The 10849-nt window shown below is 42.6% G+C and overlaps 1 protein-coding gene across 4 annotated transcripts in view; it reads left to right on the plus strand.

Moving 5' to 3' along the window:
* LOC115161050 (A-kinase anchor protein 11) overlaps positions 1 to 4489 on the plus strand; it is a 28539-nt gene extending 24050 nt beyond the window's left edge. For all 4 annotated transcript variants that reach the window (XM_029711733.1, XM_029711736.1, XM_029711735.1 and 1 more), the window contains one exon: positions 98 to 4489. In XM_029711733.1, the coding sequence (XP_029567593.1) occupies positions 98 to 271 (174 nt within the window). In that variant the 3' untranslated portion in view covers positions 272 to 4489. The remainder of the gene's footprint in view (positions 1 to 97) is intronic.
* Positions 4490 to 10849: the final 6360 nt, after the last annotated feature.

Below are 10849 nucleotides of genomic sequence, written 5' to 3' on the forward strand. Positions count from 1 at the left end.
TTACACACACCCCCACACACACACAGTGGTACCTCAGTCATTACTGCGGTGTGTATTAGTTACTGCTTGCTGAGGTTTGTTCTGTCTGCCCTTCCAGCTGCCTGCGGTGGTCCAGAGGCTGAAGGAGAGGAAGTGGAAGGTGGGAGAGCTGCTCCAAGCCCTGCTGCGTTACTGTGAGGAGACCCACGCCCCACCCCAGTCTGAACCCAGAGAGGCGGGGAGAGCATCCCACCACACTCCCCTCTTCCCGTGGCTCCTGGAGCACGCTTAGGCTGACTGCACCTCTCCTACCTCCCCTCCCTCCTTACCTCTCCCCAACACTGCTTACTGTACAGTATATCTGTGAAGCCTGCTACATAGTGAGCACTACCTGTTAAACTAAACCCTATGAAGATTCCCGTCACTTCTCAGTGATGTGCAGCGTACCTGCCGAACCCCCAATCTATCCTCCTCGTACTGTGGATCCTGTCCCTTATAGGGCTGTACCCCCATCGTTACCCAGAGGGCGCTATTAAAAACAGCTATTCTTATTATTGTGGGCATCTTGAATGCCGTGACTGAAAGCAATTGTGTATTTTCTTCTCTCTTCTCTGGTTTTGTTGTGGTTGTTTTTAAAGGGATTCTTCTGGATTTTCTACTTCCTCAGTCAGATGAACAACCGGATAGCATTGGCGCAATGACTAGCATGCCAGCAGTTACCCATAGACTTCCACTCATTGTGCTAATGCTAGTTAGCAAATGCACTAACACTAGTTAGCAACTTTCAAACTGCACGCAGAGGCATATCCGGTATCCATTGGTTTATCTGACTCTTCATTGCCGAAATCCCAAAGTATCCCTTTAATATTGGTCTGTATATCACATGTTGATTAGTGTGCTGTCGTTGACGACTGGCTTTGTTAAAGCGCTCCCTCCCTGGTGCTACAGAGAGTAACCTTAACCTCTGTTACAGACAGGAACCTTCTGTTCCAGGGGAGAGGGAGAGAGTAACCTTAACCTCTGTTACAGACAGGAACCTTCTGTTCCAGGGGAGAGGGAGAGAGTAACCTTAACCTCTGTTACAGACAGGAACCTTCTGTTCCAGGGGAGAGGGAGAGAGTAACCTTAACCTCTGTTACAGACAGGAACCTTCTGTTCCAGGGGAGAGGGAGAGAGTAACCTTAACCTCTGTTACAGACAGGAACCTTCTGTTCCAGGGGAGAGGGAGAGAGTAACCTTAACCTCTGTTACAGAGAGAAAGGGAAACCTGACAGACATACGGACACGGGGGGCTGAACCGTGTTAGATCGAGAGCTAGGGGTTGAGAAATGTCAGTGAAAGGGAGAGGAGGGAGAAGTGATGAATTGAGTGTTTTCTGTTAGGGAATCCCCATAGCTGCAGGCCAGATAATGTCATCACCTTAGCTCTCCTCTGTGATGGTGTTTCCACATGATTGGGGACCAACAACACTCACATGAATACACATACACTCACATGAATACACATACATGAATACAAATAGACTCACATGAATGCACTGACATGAATACAGTCACACTCACATAAATACACATACATTCACACGAATGCACTCACATGAATACACTCACATGAATACACATACATGAATACAAATAGACTCACAAGAATGCACTCACATGAATACAGTCACACTCACATGAATACACAAATACACATACATTCACACGAATACACTCACACGAATGCACATACACTCACACGAATACACATACACTCACACGAATGCACTCACATGAATACACTCAACCTCGAATGACTACACATACACGAATATTCACACAAATAGACTCACATGAATACAAGTGCATGTTGATTCTAACCGCCTTTACGATGAGTATAACTGAGTTTAAGATCACATGTCCTTTGAAAAGATCATTGTTTACAACATATGAGTGGTCTCAATATAATGGGTTACATTTCATGATATAGTATCTGTGTCTCCCATGCTCTGTGTAAAATACACAATGAACCTAGCAGCAGATTTGTTTATCAAACATTTTATTTCTAAAGGATGTTACTAAGATTTTTTTAAGATTGAAGTGAAATATGAGAAAGTGCTCTATTATATGAAGGAAGCCTTGATTATCAGTGAGCTGTATGTTGCCATTAGCTACAGTAGAGACTTCCTACTATAGCGTGCGTGCTTTATCCATGTGATGCGCTGGTTATCTAGAAGGGCCTTGTCCACTGCTGGGAACATCCTATGACACACACACAGTAGTTGTCCTAATTAAAGACATGTTCTCAGTCTGCACCTCTCCACCACAACTGACCGGTTTTTAGCTCAGGGCACACACAGCTTAGGGCATCTGACCCCCGCAACTTCCCTCTCTTACCCCCAACACAGAAACACACACACACACACACACACACATCCGGCACTACTCCTGCTATGAATGCACTTTTAGGGAGGTGAGGTGAGGATGGGCATTTCCACTCTGGTTGCCCCAGGCTTCTGCCTCCTTATAGATGATACCACAATGTGATGACACTTCTGAGTGAGTGGACCCATATCCTGTTAAGGTTAACCTTAGTCACACACAGTCAGTCAACCACAGTAGCCAACACACACAGACCCTAAAGGATTCTCTGGAATTGTGACACGCTGTGATGATGATTTGTATTATTAAGGGAATTTCAGACAATGTGAAATTATGGGGATATTGACCATGCTGTGGCATCTCTACGCTGTATTATAAACTGGGTGGTTCAAGCCCTGAATGCTGATTGGCTGACAGTCTGTATACCACGGGTATGGCAAAGCATTTATTTTTACTGTTCTAATTATGTTGGTAACCAGTTTATAACAGCAATAAGGCAGCTCCGGGGTTTGTTGTTTATGGCAAATATACCATGACTAAGGGCTGTATCCAAGCGCTCTGAGTTGTGACGTGCATAAGAACAGCCATTAGCCATGGTATATTGGTCATATACCACACCTCCTCATGCCTTATTGCTTAAATATACCATGGTCTGCATGCCCACATTGAACCGTTGAGTTTGTCTGTCCTGCTGCTGCCGTCACGGTAACAAGGGAACAGATTCTAGTTCATTAACCCTTTCTATATTTCTGCACTGTACTATAGCTACACCATCAGCAGAGCTGTTCTGTGTTTAGTAGCAGTATGGCCTGATCCTCATGCTCTTCATCACTTGAATATTATTATATTGACTTGCCTGTCCTTGAATGAGCCCCAATGACACTTCAGCTGTGCAATATCCCCAGTTAAAACTCCCTGACAGCATACAGTATAGATTCCACCTTGTCAAACTCCCTGACAGCATACAGTATAGATTCCACCTTGTCAAACTCCCTGACAGCATACAGTATAGATTCCACCTTGTCAAACTCCCTGACAGCATACAGTATAGATTCCACCTTGTCAAACTCCCTGACAGCAGACAGTATAGATTCCACCTTGTCAAACTCCCTGACAGCATACAGTATAGATTCCACCTTGTCAAACTCCCTGACAGCATACAGTATAGATTCCACCTTGTCAAACTCCCTGACAGCATACAGTATAGATTCCACCTTGTCAAACTCCCTGACAGCATACAGTACAATAGTAGGCCACTGCTGATGCCTTGTGTATTAACACTGATTCTCTGAGCTGCCAAATGTTGCTGATCCATGTGAAATATGAAGGAAATGTTTCACATTGTTTATTACCTTAACGTATCTGAACACTTAATCAAAAGTACTTTAAAAAGGTGTAGTAAAAAAAAACATTCCCAAAATGTATAGGGGAAAAGTAGGTATTAATAGGAGAAAATCTATGTAATCAAAGAGGAATGTATGGAGGAGAGAGTATATAGAACCTGTAAGAGTTAGCCAACTATGCTACATTATATCAGTTTCCTGAGTCCTGTGATTGTAAACATATAGACAGCTCATCTGTCTGGCCCTCCTGTATCGATCAATGTATTTAGTGTACCTGTACATTCCTATGTTTTCCTTCACAGGCCACCTGTCTGGCCGCCTGCCTGGCCGCCTGCCTGCCCCTATGTGTTATTTAAAGCTGAATGTGCGTCTGCAGAGAAATGACTCCACAGTATCAAATGTACTATCAGGTGTATACGTCTGTTTTGTTACTGTCAGTGTTGCAGTGTTACTATCATCCTGTCTTGCACAGCAGAAGGCAACCTGTGTTTACTCGATCCTGTATTTTTCCTGCTTCTTTGTAAAATCTTGTCAAATAAGATATTTAATGCTAATTTATGTAAGTTATAACAGTGAGAACACTACTAGTCCCCTTCTAGTGACATTGCTAAAAAGCTCACACATTCTAAGCTTGACGTCGAAGCACTATTTGTCATTGTTTAAGCTGTGTGTAACAATAAAGCTTTTTCATGTGCTCTGGTATTCTGATTCTGCCTAATTATCTACCTAGTATACAGATTTGTGTGATGTAGAGAATGTTGTCCCTTTTAGGCTATGCTGGAAATCATTAAAGTTGACTTTAAGTAAGACTTGCTTTTGGTCTTGCATGCACCTCGTCCAGGTGTTTTGGGCTTATTTTGGAGTGGGGGGGGGTGCTTTTTCTCAGAACTGCCATTCAAACAAGCAGTAGCTTCACTTGCGTCATGTCAACGGTTGTACCACAAACGGATCATTTGTAATTCTAAGAGGAAACCGTGAGATTACTTAACCAAGCCGAACTCTTCTGTTCCTGACAAGTGTTTTTTGGAGGTGTTTATTCATCCATGCTGCCACACAGACAGCCATTGTTGGTACTGTATGTAATTACACATGGTTTCCCTCCCATCCATATGTCTGTAATTAGGCATTAGTGTTACTGTCATTGTGCTTTTCTGCCCCAGAGGCCTGAGATGAATGGTAGCTAGTGTCTGTCTTTCTGACGGGGGAGCTATTTGCAGGCTTATCACTGTGATACACAAGCTTTGGAATGTAACAGAGGCACATCTCTGCCAGTCAGAGAAGCCTGGATTTTCAAGTGGGACCAAGTGAATGAACTTGCGCTGCAATGAGGACTTCCATATCTTTATCATAGTCTGTCAGCACCTCATGTTGTAGGGTGTGCGTTCTTATTTGATCATGGGCATCGGACTCCTCAGGGCCTGAGCGGCGCATGTGCAACCAACTGAGCTATTGGAACCACAAAGTTCTGTTAGTCAGCGCCTCACCCTCTCGGGTGCGTATTCGGTATTTTGTTATTTACATTATTGATATCTGACTCTCAGGCTGTGACTGGTGTGGTCTGCCTCTGACGTCAGACGGGCTGGGCCCAGGTCTGGAATCCACCCCTGGGTCGGCCGTGATTCAACAGGCCAGTGACATCACTTCCCTCCTTACACCAACAAACGGCAAGGTTGTGGGGAGAGACCACTGGAGAGGAGGAGGGGGGTTTAAGTCAGGCCTATGGAATCCATTACATACAGGCTCAGGGCTTTGTGTCTGTGAGGGGAACTCCAGCTACATCATCTATTCATCTTTTTTTAAATCTATTTCCCTTTATTCTTTCCCAGTAACCCTACTACCCCTCCCCGAATTGGAGTAAACTAATGAACAATAACACTTAGGCTTTTACTTTCCGCGTATACATACTAAATACATTTTACGGACACAATGTATTTTACAATAGTTTTGTTTTTACTCTTATCCCTCAACCCCTCCCATCCATTTCTATTTGCCATATTTATCTGCTGTTTCACAAAAGTTCTGAACCTATATACATTTTATGGACACAGTATATTTTACATGAGTTATCTTATTAGCCTAGTGGTTAGAGCGTTGGGCCAGTAACCGAAAGGTTGCTAGATCGAATCCCCGAGATGACAAGGTAAAAATCTGTTGTTCTGCCCCTGAACAAGTCAATTAACCCACTGTTCCTAGGCCGTAATTGTAAATACGAATTTGTTCTTAACTGACTTGCCTAGTTAAATAAAGGTTAAATAATTTTAAAAAATTAGTCCCACCCTTCAGCTCCACTCAACCCCTCCAATCTCTCTCTTAACACCATCCATATTGGAGTTCTATTTGCCCTATTTTAACTGTGCTGTGATGTTTTACAAAAGTTCAGAACCTTTCTATTCTCATAGTTTCTACAGATTGTAAATTAAATAAACATTTTGCTAAAAGTATTATGTTATTGATTGTCTATGACTTTTCAAATCACCCAGTACTGCTATCTGCAGCATTAGCTCCAGGTAAATGTTGCAATTCTTCAGCCATTCCTGGACTTGTAACCAAAAACAAACTACATATGGACAGCACCAAAACAAATGCTCTAATGATTGTCTCTTCGCAACAGATTTTGCGGTGCTGGGATGGTTGTATCCCCAATATAACATATTGGTTGCAAAAAATTCTAAGTTTTGAATCAGGCGTTGTTTTTATCAGTTCATAAACCATGTAACATGGAATCGGTACATCGAAAATCTCAACTATTTTGCAATCTGTAGCTGTACATTTTTTTGTTCCTTAACTTAAACTGGTATACTTTTTTATTTGTCATAATTTTCTTTAACCAAGTTTGGTCTTTAATGCAGGGCCAACAGACAAGTTCTTTACATTTTCCCCCTTCTGCTTGCCTCCTCCATTTTTGTGGTAATGCTGCAATTAGTTGGTTGTAATTTTGGGTAGAGCAGTAATTTCCATATTTTTGTTAGCAACATGTGTGACAACTCCACCAATCCTATTTATGATATAATTTACAAAGATTATACTTATTTTATTTACTTGAATTTTTTTATTTTTTATCAGTTAGTACATTTGCGTTTAACCACACTATTTGTTGTATTATTTGTTCTGTCTTTTCTGGTGGATTAAACTGAAATTGCAACCAACTTTATATGGCTATTTTTAAAAATAGAGATATTTTGGAGATTATTTTATATTCAAATAACCGAGTGAGAGGTTGTAATCTGAATAAAGGGGAAAAGGCCATTCTTGAACATGGGGTGAGACCTTCTGACTAATCTGCTAGAGAACCAGTTTGGATTTAAGTACAACTTTTGTATGACTGAAGCTTCTAGTGAGAGGTCTAATGCGTTAATATTTAATAATTTCTGCCCTCTGTTTCATATTCATTATATAAATAGGCCCATTTAATTTTGGTCTGGCTTGCCGTTCCAAATAAAATGATTTTTAAAATTTTATTTCAAAAACAGATCACTGGGTGTAGACAAGACCATAAGCAAATAGGTCAAATGGGATATGACTAAAGAGTTAATCAGGGGGATTTTTCCACAAATAGACAGGTACAGTGCATTCGGAAAGTATTCAGACCCTTTTTTTAAATGGATTTTATAAATAAACTGAAACATAAATATTCAGATCCTTTTCAAATTACTTTGTTGAAGCAGCTTTGGCAGTGATTACAGCCTTGAGTCTTGAGTATGACGCTTCAAGCTTGGCACAACTGTATTTGGGGACATTCTCCCATTCTTCTCTGCAGATCCTGTCAGGTTGGGTGGGGAGCGTTGCTGCACAGCTATTTTCAGGTCTCTCCAGAGATGTTCGGTTGGGTTCAAGTCCGGGCTCTGGTTGGGCCACTTAAGGACATTCAGAGACTTGTCCCGAAGCCACTCCTGCGTTGTCTTGGCTGTGTGCTTAGGGTTGTTGTCCTGTTGGAAGGTGAACCTTTGCCCCAGTCTGAGGTCCTGAGTGCTCTGGAGCAAGTTTTATGCTGTAATATTCTATGTGCTGGGGGGCTAGGGTCAGTCTGTTATATCTGGTGTATTTCTCCTGTCTTATCCGGTGTCCTGTGTGAATTTAAGTATCCTCCCTCGAATTCTCTGCCTCCCCTCCCGGAGGACCTGAGCCCTAGGACCATGCCTCAGGACTACCTGGCCTGATCACTCCTTGCTGTCCCCAGTCCACCTGGTCGTGCTGTTGCTCCAGTTTCAACTGTTCTGCCTGCGACTATGGAACCCTGACGTGTTCACCGGACGTGCTACCTTGTCCCAGACCTGCTGTTTTCAACTTTCTCTCTCTACTGCACCTGCTGTTTCGACCTCTGAATGAAAAGCCAAGTGACATTTACTCCTGATGTACTGACCAGTTGCACCTTCTACAACAACTGTGATTATTATTTGACCCTGCTGGTCATCTATGAACGTTTGAACTTCTTGGAGAACAATCTGGCCTTAATGGCCATGTACTGTTATCGCCACCCGGCACAGCCAGAAGAGGACTAGCCACCCCTCAGAGACTGGTTCCTCTCTAGGTTTCTTCCTAGCCACCAAGCTTATACATCTGCATTGCTTGCTGTTTGGGGTTTTAGGCTGGGTTTCTGTATAGAACTTTGACATCTGTTGATGTAAAAAGGGCTTTATAAATACATTTGATTGATTGATTGTTTATCAAGGATCTCTGTACTTTGCTCCATTCATCTTTCCCTCGATCCTGACTAGTCTCCCAGTCCCTGCCTCTGAAAAACATCCCCAAAGCATGATTCTGCCAACACCATGCTTCACCGTAGGGATGGTGCCAGGTTGACGTTTTGATATTCAGGCCAAATAGTTTGATCTTGGTTTCATCAGACCATGGTCAGAGTCCTTTTGGCAAACTCCAAGCGGCCTGTCATGTGCCTTTTACTGAGGAGTGGCTTCTGGCTGGTACTCTACCATAAAGGCCTGATTGGTAGAGTGCTAAAGAAATGGTTGTCCTTCTGGACAGTTCTCCCATCTCCACAGATGAACTCTGGAGCTCTGTCATAGTGACCATTGGGTTCTTGGTCACCTCCCTGACCAAGGCCCTTCTCCTCGATTGCTCAGTTTGGCCGGGTGGCCAGCTCCAGGAAGAGTCTTGGTGGTTCCAAACTTGTTCCATTTAAGAATGATTGAGGCCACTGTGTTCTTCAGTGTTGCAGAATTCTTTTGGTACCCTTCCCCAGATCTGTGCCTCGACGTAATCCTGTTTCGGAGCTCTACAGCAATTCCTTCAACCTCATGGCTTGGTTCTTTCTCTGACATGCACTGTCAACTGTGGGACCTTTATATAGACAGGTGTGTGCCTTTCCAAATCATGTCCAATCATCTCAATTTACCACAGGTGGACTGAATCAAGTTGTAGAAACATCTCAAAGATGATCAACAGAAACAGGATGCACCTGAGCTTAATTTCGATTCTCATAGCAAAGGGTCTGAATACTTATGTAAATAAGGTATGTTTTTTATTTTTTATTAACTAGCAAACATTTCTAAAAACCTGTTTTCGCTTTGTCATTATGAGGTATTATGTGTAGATTGATGACGAAATTGTTGTTTTTTAATCCATTTTAGAATAAGGCTGTAACGTAACAAAGTGGAAAAGGTCAAGGAGTCTGAATACTTTCCAAATGCACTGTATTTTCCTTTTCCTGGAAGCATAATCTATTCTACACACTATTCTATTGTTCACCCTCGCTTCTGTTTTTCTTGTGTGGGTGGAGTTTTTGTCTTGATAATTCTGTGTGGGTGTTTCGTTAATTAGGGAACGCAGAAAGGCTGGGGAGTTTGTGGGTGACCTGTGTTCTCTACAGAGGTGAAAAACATGGCAGATCACATTGGATGCATTTTCTGCAAATCAAATAGATTCATATCCTTTCTGGGTTTAATAAATCTATGAAGGTTTTATGGTTAACAGACCACTTCACTTATGTAACAGCATCGTAGCCCTGTTTTGCGGCGTCCACATTTTAAGAACTTTTCTTCTTACAGGGTCATCTAAAAGTTTATATGAAAATTATTATTGATGGTGTGATAAATTATGTCATACATATTTACATGAGTCTCCTTTAATCATGTTGACTTAATGACTGTTGGAGCATAGATGAAACATCCTAATGAGCGATCCCCGAGTCACCACTCATCTTTCAACACATAAAGAGAACAATGCCCACCACTCCTCAGTGTTAGTAATTGTTTATCAGTGAGAACACTTACAAATTCCAACTGTTTTATCTGATTTCAGGAGTGACCACAGAACATTGTTTTAGAGTTGCCTACAGAGTGGATAGTAGTCGTGGTAACCAGGAAGTCTTCAGAGTTCAGAGAGTGCGACGGTGAGTGTTTGTGTGTGTTGTCGCATTCAAAACAACCGGTAACACAAAAATCCCCGATTTCCGACTTCAGTGCTTTCAAGTCAACTGGGAAGTCGGGAACAAATGAGCTCCGACTGGGAATAATCGCTTTGAACGGTCATCCAACTCGGAATTTCAAGTTGGGAACTCGGGCATCTTTCTAGAGCTCCGACTTTCCGCCCGGAAGATCACTGACATCATGATTTGACCTTGTTTTTTTACCGAGTTCCCAGTTGTCTTGAAAGCACCATACGTGTGTGTTGTTTGTGTTCAGGGCAGTTCCGTACGGAAACGAGCAGTGGCTCTCTCACAGCCCCAACGACGAACACGACCTGACCCTGGTTACTATGGAAACCACCAACACCTGGGAAGAGTGTTTTCTTTCATCTGAGGGAAATAGGAGGTCTGGTTAGAGGAGCAGCTGACTATGTTAAAAGGAGGGAAACACTTTCTCGTCATTATCACCGTGTGAACGGATGAGATGAGAAAGAGAAGACCTTTGGCGGAAGGGGAAATATCTCTGTCAAGTGGGCCTGTTAGTGTTTTCCCTTAACCAGTGACTGAAGCCCATGTTTTGACTAGGGTGACTGAAAACAGCAGATGGGGAGGGATAATAATTCAGTTTCACTTAGATCCTCTGAAAAACGAACTGTCTGTTCCTTTCCTCTGATCAACCTACACAGTATGCGCCAATGATGCCAAGCCTGACTCGGCGTGTGTGTGTTTGCGTGTGTGCATCCATGCGTGCTTGGTAAATGTGTGTTTTTGTTTTAAAAAGGCATACCCCTCAACAACTCACC

This window comes from Salmo trutta, chromosome 24, assembly GCF_901001165.1.
Source record: "Salmo trutta chromosome 24, fSalTru1.1, whole genome shotgun sequence".
In the NCBI taxonomy this organism is placed as follows: Eukaryota; Metazoa; Chordata; class Actinopteri; order Salmoniformes; family Salmonidae; genus Salmo; species Salmo trutta.